Below are 20,796 nucleotides of genomic sequence, written 5' to 3' on the forward strand. Positions count from 1 at the left end.
ACGTGTGAACTGCAGCAAAAATTTAGAGGCAGCGCCAAGCTCTCAGGACTGCGTGGATCCACTGACATTCAGTTTGACCTAATATTTTAAGATTTTTTTTATTTATTTTTTTAATTTTTTTTATTTTGTTTTACCTCCCACTGATAAAGAAGCACAATAAACCAAACACATGCTGACCGTAAGAAACCCAATTTAAACGCTGAGTCTTGTTACCTTTGTACCATCCACCACAGCACAGTAGCCATCAGCATTTACTCTGTTTATAATTGGATGATTCTAACACTTGCTTCATGATCTGACACATTTAGGTGTCACCAATAAATAAATAAATAAATAAATAAATAAATAAATCTGAAGGAGGCACAGCAGAGAAACTTGCCCTACTCTTGATGTCAATTACATGTTTCAAGTGTGATCAAGTTTTCTGAGTGATAAGAGGGAAAAGACAGAGAGAAAGAGAGAGACTCCAAAGGTCCAAAGTTTTTCTCAGGAATGGATTCTGAGTTCCTGTGGGGAAGCTGTAGCAGTTTGTATTAGTGTCATTTTTCAGAGCAATTTTCCCAGAATATCCAAGAAGTCCACTGTGCGCTAATCACAGTTTATATAATCCAATTAACAGAGAGTAAGATTTTGTCAAAATAAATGAGAACCCAATTTTCTCTCCCTCCTCGTGAAGATGTGGTTAACTGCTGAGTGTGAGGTGTTATCATTTATTAATTGGCTGCGAAATCGTTAGAATTTGTAACAGAAAAAAAAAATCCACCAAGATAATATTTTATGTAAAGATCTATAAAAAAAATTTAAAACAGATTATTTATATGTGATAACTTTCAGTCCAACATACACTTAATTGAAGTCGCTTCGGGTCAAAAGGATCAGGCGAAAGTGTCAAAAAGCAGTTTTCAGCAATGGTTAGGTTGCAATAAATCTAAAAGTAGTGTTACAGAAGAGAAAGAAATTTACTCAAATGTTAACTTTTTTTTCTCAAGCATTACACAGAGCTTTACAAATGTATTCCATCAACATTTTACCACCACACGTAACCTAATGCATAATTGAACAGTAGAAGGAAAATGCGAGGTGGTTCTTAACTTTTTCTTTTCTTTTTTTTTGCTCTGGGTGTTAATTATGGTGGCGTTTTTGTATCAGTTTTGTGTGCCTGGAGAGAGTGAAATATTTGGCCAAACTCTGTCAAACTGAATGGAGAGCAACTGCAAAAATCAGTTATCCAGTCTTGCCAAAAACAAAGCCGTTTTAACACAAAACAAGCGAGCAGGTGTTGACACCCTGAACAGTAAGCTGCAGATGATTATTGCTGAAGAAGTCGGCAGGTCACAGAGTGCTTTTGAAAGGAAAGTTAATTGGAAGGACAATGTGTGGTTAAAAAACAAAACAAACACAGAGCTACAAATCTGGACAAAATTAGCTTCTCCCAGTTGTAAAAAACGATGCTTTGTTGCTATGGGCACGCCTCATAACAGCTATCCAAAAGTGGAAAAGTTGGAGCAAAAATCCTTCCAGCTGCACAGAACCCAAGACAAGAAGTGGCTGAGGAAGAAAAGAAAAAAAAACCTGAAGAAAAATCTGCAAAGAGAGAAAATAAGAACAAACACAAAAGAGCTTTTCTAGGTGGCAGCATGTTAGAGTAACTTTGTCAATTTGTTTTGAAATTTTTTCTTTTTAAAAACTTTTTTCCTCTGTTTCTAACAAAAAACTATCACTATGTTGGATCAGTGTTCTCTGGTTTTGAATGCTGCGCAGCTGGAAGGATTTTTGTTGATACTTTTTCCATTTCTGGGCTTTTGTTTTGATGCATAACCAGGGCAACCAGATAGTTTACAACCAGAGCTGGTTAACGTCACAAAAGTGCAAATGATACCTTAACTGCACCCATAAATCCCAGATGAGTTGAAAAGGGGGCACTGCGAATCCGGAGCAGGAATAAAGAGGAGAGAAAGACAGGGGAAATTCAAACTGTGTCTTCTGAAGCAAAAATGTTATCAAACAAGCTGGATTCATAGAATCAAGAAAATGATATGGACAACCCTGAGAATCCCTCTTCTTCAGACTGTAATACAACAACAGGGTGTCCTCAGTCAGAGGCTTCTGCAGATGTGTAGTAATACACACTGCTACAGGAGAATATTCCTGCTCACAGTCATCAGAATCTACAAGACTTTGAAAAAACGTAATGTTCAAAGTCAAGGATTTTGTTGTTGTTGTTGTTGTTGTCATACGAGCTCACAGGATGTTTTGGCCCAGTTTAAGAAGCCTGATGAGTAAATAAAAAAAAGAAAATACGTAAATAAATAGATAGATAAATAATTACATAAATAACAGAGTACATAGATTTATAAAGAGTATAATGTAACTGACAATGCTGCCAACATTAGTGACAGTTCTAGGACATACATTACTTCATGCATTAATTGATGTAAAAGTAGCGATGACACGTTCATGGAAATAATTTTCAGTTAGATTTTGTTGTATTTATTTGCTAAGAAACTAAGACACATTTTTTTTTACTAAATTTATATAAACATTAAGTAAAATAAGTAAAATATTACGGTACTGGTTATGATGGAACCCCATAAAGAAATAATTATATTCAATCCAATCTAATATATTAAGACGCACTATCAAATAAAAATAGTAATGGTAATTTCTTCTCCTGCTGCCTTTTATTTTGTATCAAGGAAAGCGGAAGTTGCTTTGAACGTTTCCTGTCGCCTCCCTTATTTTCACCCCTTCTGCGTCAGTTAAGGCGTGTTCACGGATCCTGGTTCTTACTCACATTTTTGGAAGTCACGCAAAGGCTCGGACACAGGACAAGTTTGTAAACCTCTCCAGCCACACGGTAATTACAACTTAAACACGGAGTGGTAGCAGGGACGCTGCTGTTGACTCCTGTTGGTCCAGTTTTCCGTAGTTAGACGTCGGAGTTGGTGCGTTAGCTGAAGCTAAACTTAATTAGCTGCTTTGCGTCAGAACTCTTAAACTTGCAGTTTCTCATTTGCAACTTTTTTTTTCGGTTAAGTTTAGACGGTTACATAAACCTCATTGAAGGACATAGATGACTAGCTAAAAAGCACCGTCTAGCCAGGCAATGCCTAACTTTTAGCCCAAACAAAACGTAACGCCGTGTACATATTTGACTTGTGTTTAAGTGGCTTGTTTAGTTGCATTTTTTCCCACCTCTGTGTGCGTCCGATGTAGTGTCTGCTTCCATAGCAGGAAGTGGTTGAAGGGAGCTGTGGGGCGTGTCTGTGGCTAATAGACTCGGAGGAAGGCAGAGGAAATTCTAGTTGTGACTAACGAGACCAACTGGTGGGACTGAGAAGCACAAACCGGTTACTGTTCGGTAAAGCAAAAATGTTCAAACAAGCACAAGAGTTGATTTGATGTGGTTTGTGTGTGGGGATTTAATTAATCGATCATTGGCCCTCATGAGATCAAACATCTTGTATCGATTACTTCACTCACACCTTTGTTTTCAAACCCAACCGAGGCCTCAAGTTTATGTTCTGCTGTTTTTGTTTTATTATTGTTCACAGAAGATGTTCTTTCTCAAAAAAGTTGTCGGTGGCATCGTTGACGTTGTCAGGTGAGAATCTGAACGTTTCATATGCGCGATGCAAATCTAAGCGCTGTTTGCGGTGTTAAAGGTCATTTTCATCTCTGGTCTTTTTGCAGCAACATTGACCCCGAGCAGTTTGCGCCCTCAAATCCTGTAAGTCAGTGATAACATCATCCATACCTGCAGTTTCCATGTGTTTTCTCATTCTTAACGACTTTAATGTGTAAAAGAAAGAAATAGTGCTGTAGGTTATTTAATAAAGGTGAAGAGAAAAGGTTAATGCATCAAAATGTGCAAAACCTTTGCCTGTTTTTTTTTTTTTTTTGAGACTCGAAGTACACAATGCTTATAGATGAAAATTGTGAGTTTCAGCTTAGAAAGTGAAGAAAACAATTATAAACAATTATTCTGTATTTGACCTGCTGGTCACTGATCCGAGCCAATCAAGGGAGTCGATTTCTGGCTGCCCGATTGGTGCATTTCTAACCTGTGCGGTATCTCCGTCCCACAGCCTCCTCCACGCCGGCCAGCCGTTTACGCAGAGCAGCATGAAAACGACGAGGAGAAGCAGTTCCGCAGAGTCTTCCAGCAGCTCGCTGGAGATGTGAGCGTCTCATCTTTATTTCTCTTTTATTTTATTTTTGTTACACTTTGATGACACTGTCTCCTTCCGTTTCTCACAGGACATGGAGGTGAGTCCTACTGAGCTGATGAACATCCTGAACCGGATCATCTCAAAGCGTAAGCGCCGGTTCTGTTTGTTGCATGTAAAGCTCTCATCTGTGTGTGTGTGTTCACTTTAACTCTTCAGACTCCTGTTGTGACGATGTTCTGAACAGTTCATTTGTGCATCACAGAATCAGTCCCTTAAAAGATTTTTGTCCAACAATCATTTACTCTCGTTTTTAGATGGAGACCTGAAGACGGATGGCTTCAGCATCGAATCCTGCAGGAGCATGGTGGCTGTCATGGACGTATCCTTTCTGTCAAGCGTCATCTGTAAATATTAATGGATGTAATTTGTTTTCTATAAATACTAATAAAGAAGTCTCAAGATAGGAAGTAAGGTTGAAGCCGGAGAACTTTTGGACTTTCTGCTTGATTTTCCTCAACATGGTTTCAGTCGGACAGCACTGGGAAACTTGGCTTCCATGAATTCAAACATCTGTGGAACAACATAAAGAAATGGCAGGTTGGTGCAGCACAACTTGTCGGACACAAAGGAATGCAGCAGAGATGAGCTCTGTCATCCGATTTGAATGAACGGCGTGAAAAATCCTCGTTAATTTAAATGCAAATCTGAGATGGAATAAGCTACCAGAACAGACGGCTGCTTTTCCTAGATATGTCTGGTTGAGCCGACTAACCAGGAAACTGCGCTGGCATAAGTGCCCTAAATATTTGCGTTGTTTCTGTTTAGGGCGTGTACAAGCAGTTTGACGCTGACGGCTCAGGTCTCATCGGGGCAGACGAGCTGCCGAACGCGTTCAAAGCTGCAGGTGAGGATTCACAGTACAGCGACATGAAAACATGCACACACCTCATTGCTTTTCCTCCGATGGATGGGATCCATCCATTTTCTTTACACCCTTGTCCCTTGCTGGTGCCTCTCCAGCTAGCGTTCCGGACAAGAGGCGGTGTTCACCCTGGACAGGTCGCCAGTCTGTCGCAGGGCAACACAGAGACACACAGGACAAACAATCATGCACACACACACTCACACCTAAGGGCAATTTGGAGAGGCCAATTAACCTGACAGTCATGTTTTTCGACCCATGCATGCACAGGGAGAACATGCAAACTCCATGCAGAAAGACCAGGGCTGGGAATTGAACCCAGAACCTTCTTGCTGCAAGGCAACAGCTCTACCAACTGCACCACTGTGCAGGAGTTATTACTGTTAATTTTTTTTGTCCCTTGCTTAGGCATAAATGTGTAACAATTTCTAGACTTAAAAATAACTTTCATAAATACAAAATGAGGTTGTTTTTTTTTTATGTTAGTTTATTCGGGGGGAAAAAATCCAAAGCGTAAGCGCCACACCTGGCTCTGTGGAGAACTGTTTGTTTCACTCTGGGTGAAAACGACCAGCTGCAGTTGATTAAAGCAACAGTCAGTCTTTTGAGAATGAATGATCTGTTTAAGGTCAGACCACAACCCTGGCTGGAGTCAAGTCCAAACTTTGACTAGAGAACCCAGAACAAAACCAGTTGGAGGCTCAAAAGATTTGACTGTGAAGGTTCAGCTTCCAGCACAATCCTATGCAGACAGCAATGGAAGACCTTGTATGTAAGGATTTTCATTTTAGAATGGCTTAGTCAAAGTCTAGACCTAAATCCAGTAGAGGATATGCAAAGTTGATTTTATGTTGCTGAGCTTGTGTTTCAAAGAAATTTGAACCAACGCTTCACCCTGCAGATGTCTCCAAAAGTGTATCGTACAAGACAATCTGTGGGAAAAAAAAAAAAAATGGAGCTCCTCTGCCTTCTCGCAGTGCTAACTAGAAACGGCCAATCAGAGCCAGGAGGAGGGTCTCGGCACTGTCAATCATGCTTGTGCAGTGCTGCTCACCAATGCTGATGCATAAAATGTATAAAACAAATGAACAGCAGAGGCTGTATACAAGATTCCGGTGCGTTCGTTCGTTTGTGTCGCTGCAGCTCCATGGTAACGGACTGGTCTGATCTGTGCGTCTCCTCCTGCAGGCTTCCCCCTCAACGACCAGCTGTTCAATATGATCATCCGCAGGTATAGCGACGAAAGCGGCAACATGGACTTTGACAACTACATCGGCTGCCTCGTGAGGCTGGATGCAATGTGTCGTAAGTGGATCTGAGCAGATCGTCTGACAGTTTAGTGGCTTTATCGGGTCAACGTGTTGTCATGTTGAAGCTTTATTTAATCTGCTGCAGGGGCCTTCCAAACCCTGGACAAAGACAGAAACGGCACTATCAAAGTGAATGTTCAAGAGGTAATGGAATCAAAAATATCGGTGGATTCAAGTTTTGTAGTTCAGTGACTTCATTATGTGGTTGTTGTCGTCATTGCAGTGGCTTCAGTTGACCATGTACTCCTGAGTCCTGGAGATGTCGCCCTCTTCCTCACCGGCTGGTTTTCTGAAATGACTCCACTCTTTATCTAAGCACTTCAAAAATATTTTATCTAGACGTCCCCACAGCTTCCTGTGTTCCTCATTAGTTAGGAGCGCATGCATGCAGTTTTTTTCTCCGAGTAATGCATGTAGGTCAAACCTGCAAGCAGAATGGTCTCCATACCTGCAGTGTATTGTTCCAAGATGGTCAGATGTGTGGTGGAGGGTTGGTGGTCATGCTATGAAAAATTGACATTTTGCGAGATAACTCTGCACTTTTTTTTTTTTTTTTTTTTGCAATCAAATTTCCTTTTCCATATCCATAACAGCTTTATTAGCACGTCTCTAGTGCTGTGTTGGTGAAAGTAAGTTAGCAAGATGAGGTGACAGTCCGGTTCAGCTTCGCCCGCTTATTTCTACCAGTTTCACCTGTTTGGATTCTTCTTTGAGCTCTCTGGGTGTGTATCAGCCTGATGCACGCCCAGAGAACGTGCATCAGCAGTGTCTACCACCGCCGCTCCTGCTTTGCTTTGTTTTGTTGGACCTGCTGGGTGTGGGAGGGTATTCCTTCAGAGGTTGAAAGAAGACTGCAACCTTGACTTGGCAAATTCCTAGAAATGCTCTATAAAGCCTCAACCTTGACACAACTTCCACAACTGAGACAGTGTGTACGGCATGCAGGTCTCTAAGAACACTGGTTTGTGTGTAGTCAGATTTGTTAGAACCCTGCATTTGTGAAACTGGCTTCAAGTGCAGTAACCACCAATTTGTAGTTGGACAACAGTGAGATGATTAAATTAAAATCTTTTAATCTCTGCCAAAGTTACTTTAAAAACCCCTCAACTACGAAGACAACGATGTCCTTATTAACCGACTGACTTTTTTTAGTCCAACAGTTCAACTTTTAATTGTAAATATTTGTTGAAACTGTCCTGTTATGACAGTAAGGAATAAGACAATCTGTGAAAAATAAAAAAATCAAGCTCCTCTATCTGCTCCCAATGCAATCTAGAAACAACCAATCGGAGCCAGGAGGAAGGTCTTCGCACCTTCAACCACTCCTCCCTGTACCACCGCTCTCCATTATGCTGCAAGCCAGCGCATGCTATTGTGAATGCTTATGTTAGCTAGCATGGCCACAAACGATGGCAGATAAACGGTTTTCCTGTAACGGGAAGTCGTTTCTCTGCCAGCAGCACATTTAGCAGCAAGTATGCGATGCTGATTGACAGTGCTAAGACACTCCTCCTGGCTCTTATTTGTTTTTTTTTTTTTTTTTTACTTAAGATAGCAATAGAGGCTTAGGAAAGAGAGTGATCTTTCTCATAACATACCGTCACGCCATGGTGACAGTTTTAACAAATATGTAAACATTTTTCATAAGTTACATACTGCACCTGTAGGGTGTTAAAAGAAATTGATGAACGCTAACACATTCTGAATGTATCGAAATTATAACCCCAAGCCTTTCTCCAAAGTGAGCGAATCTAGTATCGCACGTCTTGATACGCAGGGTTTTAAACCTAAGTTCTGTTGGAACAGCGCACTTACTGCTTCCTCTCACTTTATGCATTACTACAGCTGTGGTAAAATGTGCACCAGGTTTAGTCAGCACAATGAATTATGTGAGTCAATTATGTGCCTCTAATGCATGCTAAAAGTTTGTTGCCATGCAGTTAGAATCCCGCTCATTTAACTGTTACTGACTGCTGATGTCAAATAAATGCCTGTGCCATGTTTGGAATAAAACTTGTTTCATAGTCGTCTTTCTTTGTGGTGGATAAGTGTGTTGTAGATTGAATTCTCATGCTCAGCCACTGAGAATTACAAAATGTCAAAATAAGCATTATTGAATTAGAACTTGGTTCCCTTTTATATCATGTTTATAATATGCTGGGCAGTTAAAACTTTTTCTTAATTAGATGTTTATATAAAAAATGAACAAAAAAACTTTATCAGCAGAATCTGGGTAAACATCTCTTTCAGTCACCCACAATCCATGACTCTCCACCTAACTTGTGTCCAAAAAAAAAAAAAAAAAAATCTTAGCCTGCATTTCATTTCTGCTTCCTGGTCATCCATGCAACACTGGAGAAGTATTAAACATGTTTCCTCCAACCAGCAATTTACACTTATATGGCATATTTGAACTCCTGTACTAGAGATGTATTGATGTTGCTTGCTCTGTATTTTAGCAATAGCGTCCTAAGAATATCCCCACCCCCTTCAGTTCAGTGAGGTTTGAAATGCTTTTTATTGTTTGTATGTTGCAGCTTTTCTGTCGGGCGAGTTTCTGGCCAATGTAGGTGTTTCTCTTCTCTCCCCCCCTTTTTTATTTTCTGTACTTTAATTTGATTATCATCATTGACAAACTTCAAATATACTACTGATTTTGAATGAAAATACCCCAGAGTATTCATGGCCAAGAGAAAGCTTAGTTAAATTCTCAGCGCTCCTTCAAAATAAAACACTCAACCAGTGGATAAAATGGATTTCACTGGACAACAAAACATGATTAGGAATAATAAAACAGGCGGTGGTACACATCATCAAATTCGCTGTTAATGATATAAAATTGTGGGGTATATGTTAGAAATTCATAAAGCTTTACTTTGGAAGCCGCTGATGTTAACCGGAAATAATTTATACAACGTTAGCGTCACGCAGGCTAGCTTGACTTCCTATCCAGTGGAAAAGGAAGTTTTTTCCTCACGTTTCTTAATAAATTGTGCCTTCTTTATCTTGAAGGTAAGTCCATCGCTCAGTTAGTTATGCTTGCGATAGGAATACGACGTGTAAACTGTGGTTGCATGCGGAAACTACATCATTAGCTGCCAGGTAAGGTAGCTAGCCTACAGTGCAGGGAGCTAGCTTCGTGGGTTGTTGTGCAACAGAAAATGAACGCCTACTTGGTGTTTATTATTTTGAAAGAAGCTCAATAAGCCTCAGCGCTTCTAATCACGAAAAATAAAGACGTTTTCTTGAAACCAACCTGAGGTCTGGATGGATGTCGCATGTTTAAACACACCGTCCATTGTTCTGAGCTAACGACAAGGTTCAACACCCCCGTGGTTTATTTGTGCTCTCCATTAATGCATGTAAGCTTATTTAGTTAGCTTCTTGCTTTTTCACTGAGCATTTAAGCAATCATCTACTGGTTGCTGTGCATCCACATATCACTGCAGCTCTGTGATAAAAATCCCTCAGCTCTGCAGAATCGTTGCTCCATAAAGCTGCCCTGAAAACCAGCCAACCGTTTCTGCTCCTTCAATCCGGTTAAAAAGCCGTTTTTTACAAAAAATGATGGTCTCTATATACACAACATTTAATTTAACATGCAGCCTGTAAGAGAAAAAACATGTCTGTCTTATGGGGGGAAATGTTCTATAACCTGACTAAGGTGTGTAAGCCATGTTGAAGCACCTTTTTAGCTTGTTCGCCTTTGAATTACCCTCCCGCCACCATTATAATGAATCCGAACACTACAAACTGCTCCTTTCACACTAGTCAAGAGCGTAGCTTACAAAAAAGCATACAAAGGAGAGCTTTCCCCTTTAATGCTGCGTTCCGGTTACCTCGGAAGTCAGAACTCGGTGCTGGGTTTGACGTCACACCCGAAGTAACAACGTCCCGGTTAAAAAGTCGGGATTTCAACATGGCGGCGCCCATATATTGTTCGCAGTAACTCTTACGAGCATCATTTTAAAGTTGACATTCCATTAACAAGCACAACTTGTAGTTGTTAATTGTAGAGTTGTAGTTGCTCCACGTAGCATTGACTTTATACGCACTCTTACAAGTGTCTCTCTCTTGAACTAAAGATGTTTCCATCACAGCTTACTACTGTTGATCTGAGGAGCGGCCATATTGAAACGCGAAGCTGGACTGTCAAGTCATAACTGTGGTTTACTGTAGTTGGAGTTGCTCCGGCTTTCTCAGTGGGAAGCCTTCCAACTTCAGAGGGTGTTGCAATTGATTTTTCTGATTTTGAAACACAACTGGAACGCAGCATTAGAAAAGGATTTGTATGGTAGACAATAAGAGTCAACAATTTTATTTTATTTTTTTACTTTAACCTCATAATATTAATTCTGATATAGATTGACACTTTGGAGCAACCAGACAGATTTGAGTTGTGCAGGAAGAGAAATAGCTTTCAATTCTGATTAAAGTCAGAATTGATTTTCTTTTATTGGCCCTATCCCTTTTCTTACTTCTGTTACCACAGGCTTCCATAACAGGACAATGATGCTTTTAGGTACGGGGGATTTCTCAGACTGTCGATTATGAACAGTTCAAAGTTGATGTCAGTTTTTATAAGAAACTTTAAGTCGTGTCTTTGAAAGCTGAAGATCAAGGGGCATCGAAATGTTTCATCATCACAATGAGTCGAAGCATATACGTCCAAACCCAGAGACAGATTTGATTGGGGTTTTTTTAAGCGTGAATTGGTCAGAATATGTCACATTAAAGGTTTCTAACTTTATATAAATCACAAAGTGGATGCACTTCTCTGGCATTTTCTTCTCCTTGGCTGTCCAGCAGACTGTAGCCGCTGGGGAAGCCTTACAGAGGCCAAGCAGCAGCTGGAGTTATTAGGACTGGGTGGACAGGATGTCTTCTCCGGTGTACTACAACCACGACAGCGCTGTCCGCTTCAAGAAGAGAAAAGCTCGTTTTTCTTTCAGTGAAGTCCACGTCCTGCTGGATGAAGTGAGGAAGAACCGTTCGGTGGTTGTGGGTACGTGCGTGTTTGCGTTCTCCGTTTTGTGACGAGGGCGTGTTTTTAGGTTCTGAAACGGCTTCGAAGCTAAGGCAAATCTGTTTTTCTCTTTCTTTCTCTTTTTCAAAGGCAAATTCAACCGAGGAATACCAACCGACTCAAAGAAGCGCACCTGGGCGGAGATTACAGCACGCGTCAACGATATCGGGGAGTGCCAACGGGAGGTCATAGAGGTCATCAAGAAATGGTCCGACCTGAAGTGCGACACCAAGCGCAAAGTGGCGGCCATGCGGTCGGGGACCGTGCCCAACAGGGGACTCAACTCGCGTCTCTCCCGAGACCTCACTCAGACGGAGAAGATAGTCCTTCAGATACTGGAGATGGACGAAGACGACCAAAGCACCGGAGAGTGCGGTCCGCTGGGGGATGACGACGACGTTCCCGAGGAAGAGGAGGAGATGGAAGAGGAGGACATGATGGGCATGCAGAGTTCTCCCAACGGCGGGGGGGACATGTCGTCCATGCCGCCGCCGCCAACTTCCTACGGTATGAACAACCTGAGGAGTTCAGCTGGAAAAGATGAAATTTATGCAGGAAAAAAAAAAAAAGAAAAATCAAAACTTTTCCACGTCACCTTCATCAGAAAGCGCTCAAGTCACGGCTGAAGGGTTTGGCAGACCACACAAATGGTTTGAGATTTTCAGGAAACTTTTAAAACATTCCTGTCATATATATATGAGGAACGATTAAAGCATTTGAAAAACGTTGAGACTTTTATCAACACGTGAAATTACGAGAGCAGTCAACAAGTAAACATGATTAATTTATGCGTATTTGATTCTAATCTCTGTAAATCTCTCTGTTATGTGTAATGGTGACCAATATTTGTTATTTCAATACTTGGAATCTGATCAGTTTATTGGTTTCTCTTTTTCCATGTAATTAACTAGAGATTATTTTAGTAATTTGTTATTCTAGTGACTAATTGGATAAAAAATTGGCACATTTTGCAGATTTTTCATTTAACCACTTTCTTTTATACAATTTTGCAAAAGTGATATTTTACTGCCAAAAATGCAACAACATAATTGCTTTATGGTGTAGGGCTGATCTGTTGATTATTTTTTCCTATTAACTGATTAATAATTGGATTGCAAAAGGGGTTGGAATAGATTTTTTTTTTTTCTATTTGCAAAATTTGAATCGACTGAAACTAAAACTGCCATTTGAGTTCTGGGTAGAATATATTTACAGAAAGGTTTCTTTTGTCATCTTAAATTCAAAATGTATACATTTGTACAGTTTTGACGTACTTAACTACTCTGGGTGTGTTGTTCTTTCAGCAAATGGCTTTTAAAAAAAAATCTGATTACTAAATTAGTTGATGATTATTTCAATACAGTTAATACGATGAATCGTTTATTGTGGATTCTCCAATAAGCTGGGCATCTGCTGAGTTCAATGTACGAGCTACTTCTCAGTGAAGGTAAGAGGAGCGATGCTGCGGTGACTTCCACAAGCCGGAGTTTCAGAAAGCAGGAGTTTTTAAAGGGACAGAGGCCCAATTTCAAGGCGTTAAATTGAGAAGTAATATTTCTTCAAAGCCATGTATGAGATGTAGCATTTTTCGAATAGCTGAAGTTAGCAGAGTTACTTGTTTGTGCTATGAAGTGGCACTATATGCCTAGAGAACGCATAATACTGCCCCTTTAAGGCAAGCTGTCGGCACAAAAACTTCAACAGTGACTGCCATAACTCTTGTCCGTGACTTTGCTTCTTTGTGAAGATGTGACTTGTTATTGGATTTTCAGCTGCTTGTTTTAAAATGCATGACAGCTGCTTTAAACCTTCTAGGGGACTCATCACAGCCAGCTTATGATATGCAGTATGAGATTCCCCCAACAGAAGGTGATTAGGATTTCTCTTTTCTCTTAAACATTTAGACAACATTCAAATACGTTTTCATAATCTCTCGCTAACGAAAGGACTAACGTTTCCATTTTTTTTTTCTTTTTTTTTTCTTGCAATCAAGATACCGAAACCCCGTTTGGAGATTCGGACGACGACCAGAGAGAAGACGTGCTTCCCTCCAATCAGCCAGGAAAATCCGCCGAAGCGCACCAAGTGAACAACGGCGTCCATAAACACGTCCAACCGCCAATGTCTGCCGGCGCTCCGGCCCCGGCTCCGTCGCCGGCGGTCACGCTCCCTGCGGCGGCGCACAACTCCAGGGACAGCCTGCTGCAGAACGCCGCCCTTAGCCTGCAGGAGCAGCACGCCACCAACATGCTGCTGGAGACGGTGTCGCGCTCCCTGGAGCTGCTGGCCGAGTCTGTGCAGCAGCTGGCGGAGACGCAGCAGGAGTTTGTGCGCGAGTCGCTGCAGCTGCAGCGGGAGACGGTGCAGGTGCTCAGAGACTTCACGGGCGGAGCCATCGCCCTCATGCACGACAAACTGAACGGACGGCCGGCGTTATAACACGACCCGGAGAGAGGTCGGCGAGCCGCGACACTGACTTTGTGCTTGGCCCTCAGGTGCAGGAACATGAAGTTCTGTTGGTTGGCAGGTCTGCTTACTGTACTTTATTTTGAAACTTTATTGGTACAAACAGAAATAGGACCATAAAGTTTTGTTTTTGGTTTGTTTTTTCTTTTTAATTTGCTACTGAAGGTGGGATTCCTCCTGCCTCGTTTTTCTAAATTAAGCCCCTCTTTTGAAACTTTTACTTTAACACGATAATGGTAAAATAAAAGACAGAGAAAAGGGTGATTTCTTTTAAGAAAAATCTTCTCGTCATTTTGTGTGCTGTTTTGCTGTAACCTTCCTTTGCCTCGGTGTCTGGAGATTACCACATGTACTGTGATGGTTGAGTGGCCGTCTGCACCTGACCATCATATGGTCCTTATGTCTAGGAGCTGAATAAGCTGGTATTAGATGCATTGAAAAGAACTATATGTTAAGAGTTTGTGGCTGTCTGTTTTTTTATATTACACACAAACACTTGAATTGAAAGGTTCTGATGAGTTCTTTTGAATATGGAATAAACCCAACATGTAGAAAACTGAACCAACGCTTGCTTTTTTCGGATCCGTTTGTTTCAGGTGTGTTGACACACAGGGACATCTACAACATTCACAGAACTGGCGTCATTTTCTCATCAAAGCTAACAAAAAGGTTCTCAACATGACGAAAGAGAGACCTAAACCAATCTCAGCAGACATTTTGCCTGCAGAGAGTTTCATCCCTAGAACCCAAACCACACAGCTGGGATTCTCCGACATGCTGCTTCATGACAAGGAGCAGGGAAGCTGCAGCTCAAGCTTGGATTTATCACCAACTAATCCTGCTGTTGCTCCTCTCGGATAAAACTGGAACTTTCACAAGCCTTTCCGTCAGAATGTAACATGAAATACAGAGTAAGGATGAGCAAGAAGATGGATTTAGAGACGTGTAAATCACGCGCAGACCTCCAGACAGATTTATAATGTCACATATATGCCAGTAGGGGGAGCTGCACCTCAGCTTTGCTGACGAAGCCTGAAGCACAGCTGCTGTTGAACGCACACAACTTTATTTACACTAAAAATCCGCCTGCGGCTTGACAAGTCAGGCCATGAATCTGTTGGTTGTAGCAGATTTAGCTTCTCTTTCAGTAGAGATGCTGAAGTTGGGAAGATTCACGGAGAAACAACGATCTTGTTTTAACTTGTGCTGGTTTAAAGTAGAAGACTATTCTATATATATATACATGTTGCCTATCTGGATGGCTGATTGATGTGTAGTTGCTTATGGTTTAGTGAATTTACTTTTTTAGAAAAGATTAGAGCATTCAAGATTTCTTTTCTTCCAGCTGCTCCATTTCATTCAGAACTTTTGTTCATGTCAACGTGATCATTTTAAACTGTAAACGAATTAAATAAACAAGCAAACAAACAAGTAAATCAGCTCTTACTCTCGTGTTTTTAATGGTTGTAAGTGTGCAGATTGCTGGTTTCCATGGTAACGCCATAAGCGACAACATCTCCGAGCTTTTCACTGTTGAGCGATAACATGCACCGCTGCAGCAGAAGCACGCTGAGTGTGTCTTTGTCTCAACGAACAAGCTTATCTTGAGCTGCACTCATGTTCTTCTCTCAGAGGATAAGACGCATAACAATGACTGAATAAATAAAGGGAAACATGAAAAACAAATCCTGGGTTCGCACTTTCTCCAAAGATGTGAAACTCAGCAAAATCCCTGGATTCCAGTTCAGTTTATAGTTGATTTATTATTATTATTATTTTTGGACACTTTGAGTCTTTCTGCTCGTAAAACTGATAGGAAATGCTCCACCTTTGGTAGGAGTGATCAAAACAGAGCAGAAACCAGAAAACAAAGTGAAAACACACACACACACACACACACAGGAAAGAAAGAGGCATAGTTAAATCGAATTGCATTGTCCGTCTGCAGCTCCTTCTGCCTCTGTTAGTTAAACAGCTGTCAGGGTTGGGTCGGCGTGCCGCAGCAGGGGAGGGAGGGGGGTCTCTAGCAGAAGTTCAACAATCTGCTGGGGTTTCCTCTGAGGCTCAGAGGCAGGAGGCTGTCTGGGCTGTGGGGACGGGGGAGGGGTTGAACCGGGGGCCTGAAAAGGCAGCTGTATTCACATTGTGAGCAGGTCTTTTACCTTCAATTCTTTCCGCAGCCCTTAAACCTGAGCCTAAAGCCTTTCTGAAGGGGCCTTCTTCTCTGGGACGGCCTGTAAAACTGCATTTCACTCCCTTCAACCTCTCATCCTCTGTTCAGATTAAAATGAATTGGGCTTTGAAAATAAAACCCGAACCGCTCGCACTGAAATGCCTTTATATGCTGAAGTCCTGTGGCCTGTTTCATGTTATCATAAAACACAATCTGTTGCTGACAGACCAAATATTAAAGACTCTCTTTAGGTCCAACCCAGATAAAGTTAGATGGGTCAGCGGAGAGACTGTTTCTCCCCCATCTTGCTTACATTTTATTGCGTTCCTTTAGGACTAGTGCGCATATGGTGAAAAGTTTAAGGCTTTAGACACACAATGAAAGGAGGGAAAATCGATCCATCAGTCTTTTCCTCAACAAGTCCGCATGTAAGTTTCGTCCCCCTTCCTGCTGACCTCCTGACCCCTGTGGCCTTTCATTTCTTCAGCTTTCACCCCCACCTGTTCCCATTCCCTCGTTCCTCCAGCTCCCTCTTTCATATCCCATCTGCCACTGGGGCTGCAGGAGGATAGAGCCCGGAAAGGTGGACTGAAAGCGAGGCGATCAACTTGGATGGGATTAAATTATTGCTGTGGCTCCTTTAGGGCCCCAGCAGCAGCGGCGGAGCAAATGTGTGTCTGCTGTCCAGGCATTGAGTTCAGATTTACTTACCTCATTGTTTCAGGATCAAAACAACGGAAAAGACACGTATTTGATAAAATGTTAATCATTTTGGACCTCACAGAAAACTACCAAGAAATCAGCATATATGTGCTCTTAAAGAGACAGGAAGTAAGAAACATTGTGGTTATTGTCCAGGGCTTTGCTGTTGTTTGCTAAAAGAAAATGCTCCACAGTAGGATGATATTCACTTGTGTGCTGCTCTGTGAGCGATGAGACACACAAAACCATCTGGAGACTCAAAAATGTGAGTAACTATACTTCACACAAAGCGCAGAGTCTTTGAAGCCTGGTCAATTATTTCATCCTTGTAACAAAGATTTTTATATACTGCAGTAAAGACGATTATTTCTCCTTAAAGGGGCAGTAGTATGTATTTTGCAGACACATAGTGCCATTTTATAGCATAATCAAGTAACTATGTGTTCTTCAGTCATTATAAAAATGCTGTATATATCAAATAGGACTTTACACAAGGCATAATTTAGCACCTTGAAATTGGGTCTCTGTTTCTTTAAGAAGCTCCTGCTCTTTCTAGAACTTCATGAATTCATAACAGCATTGCTCTTCTATTGACCCTTTAATGTTTTGGGTTGAGAAGTTGTTTGTATAATAAGTAGTTTTTATTATGATAATACTATAGTTTGTGTAATAAGCTCAGCAGATGCACAGGTCCACCAGGTGTTTGCTAATTGATGCTGGCTAGTCTGAAGGAGCAAAGAGGATGAGTAGCGGTGGTGGGCTGCACTGTGAGGTGGAAGCACAGAAGCTTGGAAATCGGCTACTACGATTTCCCCGGAACGCTGCATAAGTAAAAGCTCCCAAGCATAAGAGGCTCGTCAGTCCAATGGCTGAATTATGAATATTCATGTGCGTCGTCGTCGTGATTTTTAATTACTTGTCGCGTGAACAAACTTATTGACGTATGAGTTTAATTTCATTTTTTTTATTTAATGGAAATGCTGCCATTGCAAAATCTTTTTTTTTTTGTTTTGTGTTGTTTTTTTAACATCGACAGAAATTTACATGCATTTGTAGCAAAAACGCAACCGCAGTCTTGTTTGTGCTGTTTTTACTGTAAACTTTTATTGGAGGAATAAAACAATTAATATTCAGGTGACTGTGTAATTAAGACAGCCTGGAGGGGGGAAAAAATAATGCTACTGGTCTAAAAAGGTTTAGAACAGATTGATTTATGTGCTAAAGGCAGAAAAGAGGTATAATTTAGATGCTTACCTTCTCACCCACACCACTTTGACCAAACCCAAACATTTCCTCTGTGTCAGTGGAAGCATCCAGAATCTTAATGAGATAAACCAATCAACCAAATTGCCTGCATAAATTATTTGAGTCTCTACATCCGCACCCACCACCCACAACAGACACCCACTCCACACCTCCTTTTGTCCCACAGGCAGACGGACGGCCCGGCCTGCAGAAGTGGCCGCAACAGCCCGACTTCTCCCCCCGGGGGTCAGATCTGCAGGAGATACCCCTCTCATTCTGCCACGGGGTCCTTGGGGAGAAGGATCTCCAAGCTGCTGTGCGGCTGTGGAGGAGGCAGATGCCGGCCAGTCAAAGTGATGGGAGGTCTGGAGAGTGGGGGGATGACACGACTCCTCTTAGGTTCCCATGCCCCGTGGCACACGCGTGTCACACTCCGGCAAGTAACGCAGACAACAGCAGCAGTGTCCATCTGCTCCCCTCGCACAAAGCCACGGCCCTGCAGCAGATACACCGGCTCACCATAAGCAGCACATGTCTAAAGTTAGTGTTTTCATGCGCTGCTCATGATAACTGTCATACATATTGGGATGAAGAATTATGACTTGTGGAAACGAGCACCACACAGGCATGCATGCCTCGGTTCATAGCTACAAGTGTTACAAGTGTCAGGACAACACTGCACAAAACCTCTAGACCAGGAGGAAAATGTTTTCATGTCTTTTGTTTTGCTAAAAGCAAACATGGGACAGCGTTCATTATTGTTTTTCATATATCTATCTGACACAGTTGATATGGCACCAATTCACAACAAATCTCAGGTCATTTCAATCCAGTCACACATACGTTCCAGCTGATCTTCTCAAACAATCCATGAATATCAGTTTATTATTTAAATGAGTTCAAAAAGTGTTCAGGAAACCCAGTATGTTGCACTGAGTCATTGACTTGCAGTATTCAGTCCTCCTGAATGCTGCAAGTAAAAAAAAAACAAAAAAACCCCAAAAAACTAGTGACAGCGGACGATTACCTGCAATGTGCCATTGACTTTACAGCAATCCCTCATACTGAGCATGCATGTGGCGACGGTGGAGAGGAAAAATTCCTTTTTAGCAGGAAGAAACCTCCAGCAGAACTTAACTTAGTATTATCTGGAGAAGACAGCGCAGATACACACTCAAAAAAAAAAAAAAACCCAGAAGGGTTGATGTTGGAGTACTTTCTATGCTAATGAAAAGTAAGGAAACAAAAAGCAGCAGAAAGAGAGTGTTTAGTTGTCGATACCAGGCAGATGTCGCAGCTGGACCAGATGTGGCTTCAATGGAGAGAAAACATAAAGTTAACAGGTGAAATGACAGCAAAAATGCAAATTGGGGAGCAGCAGCAGAAGAAGAAGAAAAGTGAGTAGAAAGTGGTCAGTTTGTCCTCAGCAGCGTGAGCCTAAAGCAGCATAGCTACAGCAATGACCTTTCTCCTCTGAGCCACTTACTGTGAATAAAGACATGCATGTTGTATATTATCAGAATTTACAGTTAGACGTTTGTATTTGCTCATCTTATTCATTTGGAGCTATTTGTGATGGATTTGGTTATTTGTTCATGGCGGGATAATTATCCCACCATGAACAAATGGTTCATGGTGGGAACCATTTGTTCCCACCAAATGGGAACTCTACTTGTTCCCATTTGGTGGGAACAAATAGAGCTTTTTGTGATGGATTTGGTTATTTGTTCATGGTGGGATAATTATACTGTTATCTTATCTTTTGAAGTAGGCAGGGTGTCTGCCTCACAGACAAAACCACGGCTCCGGTTTCACAGGAGAAGAGTCTGTTGACTCAAAGATCTGCCTCCCATTCTAGTACCAGGCACCGCTGGAAACCTGCTGTCTGAGAGCAGAGCGTTCATTAAATTCTGATCTGCGTTTAACAATGAGGGAAAAACGAAACCTGGACGGATCTTTTCACTCGTTTATTCTCACCTCGCTGCTGAAGTTGTACTGAAATCTTTAGACATCCTGACAATGGAGAACAACAAAGTTCAGAATAAATGCATTGATTAGAATTTATGCATCACTCTTCAAGAAGATTCTTCCTTTCCCATTTGTGAATAAGTAAAGTAAGTCAAGTCTGACATGTCTGACTTGACTTATAATATAATAAGTCAAGTAATATAAAAAAAGAAAGAGAGTAATATAAAAAAATAATAGTAATATAAAAAAGAAAGAGAGTTAATCCCTTCACTCATTCATACCCTGACTTCAATCCACTGTCTGCTAAACAAACCACACACAAAAACCACTTGTATCATTTCTATCTTGTTAGTTATTATTTGTGGTTTTATATTTTCAAAATAAAAAAAGTCACATGCAATTGAATTCAATTGTAGCCGGAATATTTTCTGAAGATTTGACATAATGCCAAAGTTACATTTATTTTTATTTCTTAGTTTTGATCTCTAATGACATCTTGACATGATGTAGTTTCCTTTGAATTGACCATCTCTTAAAAAGTTGGTCAAGGAACGAATTATATGGAGAGAGAAGCATGCCAAATTACAGAAAGTGCTTTCAATGAAGGTATTGACCTCAGAGTTGCAGCAAACTTGAAAGAAATTGTCTTGGCTTGCCGTTGCAAACAGCCAATCAGACGTCAGGGTCTCCGTAGCAGCTGCCCTAATCCTGCCCTCTGAGTCTGATGGGTGAAGTGAAATCATTGAAATGTTATTTGGTTTTTAAAATTACATCTATACATTTAATCGAGGTGCATATAATTCATTCTACTA

General features: G+C 41.2%; 2 protein-coding genes across 5 annotated transcripts; both read left to right on the top strand.

The window, feature by feature from the left end:
• The first annotated feature begins 2,721 nt into the window (after nucleotides 1-2,721).
• On the top strand, nucleotides 2,722-6,991 carry capns1a (calpain, small subunit 1 a). Of its 2 annotated transcripts, none has more exons than XM_015033741.1 (11): nucleotides 2,722-2,857; nucleotides 3,555-3,604; nucleotides 3,694-3,730; nucleotides 4,089-4,181; nucleotides 4,261-4,318; nucleotides 4,487-4,551; nucleotides 4,701-4,769; nucleotides 4,998-5,076; nucleotides 6,283-6,399; nucleotides 6,490-6,548; nucleotides 6,628-6,991. In XM_015033741.1, exons 2-11 carry the CDS (start codon nucleotides 3,558-3,560, stop codon nucleotides 6,652-6,654), a joined length of 651 nt encoding a protein of 216 aa, XP_014889227.1. In that variant the 5' UTR covers nucleotides 2,722-2,857; nucleotides 3,555-3,557; the 3' UTR covers nucleotides 6,655-6,991. The 2 variants fall into 2 exon arrangements, with proteins under 2 accessions (XP_014889227.1, XP_014889228.1); XM_015033742.1 differs by having other exon boundaries at nucleotides 3,558-3,604.
• Nucleotides 6,992-9,255: 2,264 nt separating this feature from the next.
• LOC106948195 (nuclear apoptosis-inducing factor 1) lies at nucleotides 9,256-14,457 on the top strand. Of its 3 annotated transcripts, none has more exons than XM_015033744.1 (5): nucleotides 9,256-9,416; nucleotides 11,211-11,409; nucleotides 11,521-11,937; nucleotides 13,246-13,299; nucleotides 13,424-14,457. In XM_015033744.1, the coding sequence occupies exons 2-5, from the start codon at nucleotides 11,283-11,285 to the stop codon at nucleotides 13,867-13,869; spliced, it is 1,044 nt and encodes a 347-aa protein (XP_014889230.1). In that variant the 5' UTR covers nucleotides 9,256-9,416; nucleotides 11,211-11,282; the 3' UTR covers nucleotides 13,870-14,457. The 3 variants fall into 3 exon arrangements, with proteins under 3 accessions (XP_014889230.1, XP_014889229.1, XP_014889231.1); XM_015033743.1 differs by having other exon boundaries at nucleotides 9,257-9,416; nucleotides 11,214-11,409; XM_015033745.1 differs by lacking the exon at nucleotides 13,246-13,299 and having other exon boundaries at nucleotides 9,260-9,416; nucleotides 11,214-11,409.
• Nucleotides 14,458-20,796: the final 6,339 nt, after the last annotated feature.

The sequence above is a fragment of the Poecilia latipinna genome, unplaced genomic scaffold (genome assembly GCF_001443285.1).
Source record: "Poecilia latipinna isolate Pla-1442-1.1 unplaced genomic scaffold, P_latipinna-1.0 Scaffold278, whole genome shotgun sequence".
Classification (NCBI taxonomy): Eukaryota; Metazoa; Chordata; class Actinopteri; order Cyprinodontiformes; family Poeciliidae; genus Poecilia; species Poecilia latipinna.

Bases quoted from the DNA above. Each gene is read 5' to 3' on its own strand.
- capns1a (XM_015033741.1), top strand. From the start codon at position 3,558: ATGTTCTTTCTCAAAAAAGTTGTCGGTGGCATCGTTGACGTTGTCAG. The intron at 4,319-4,486 runs GTAAGCGCCGGT...TCTCGTTTTTAG, and splicing joins GAACCGGATCATCTCAAAGC to ATGGAGACCTGAAGACGGAT. The intron at 6,549-6,627 runs GTAATGGAATCA...TCGTCATTGCAG, and splicing joins TCAAAGTGAATGTTCAAGAG to TGGCTTCAGTTGACCATGTA.
- LOC106948195 (XM_015033744.1), top strand. From the start codon at position 11,283: ATGTCTTCTCCGGTGTACTACAACCACGACAGCGCTGTCCGCTTCAAG. The intron at 11,410-11,520 runs GTACGTGCGTGT...TCTTTTTCAAAG, and splicing joins GAACCGTTCGGTGGTTGTGG to GCAAATTCAACCGAGGAATA. The intron at 13,300-13,423 runs GTGATTAGGATT...CTTGCAATCAAG, and splicing joins TGAGATTCCCCCAACAGAAG to ATACCGAAACCCCGTTTGGA.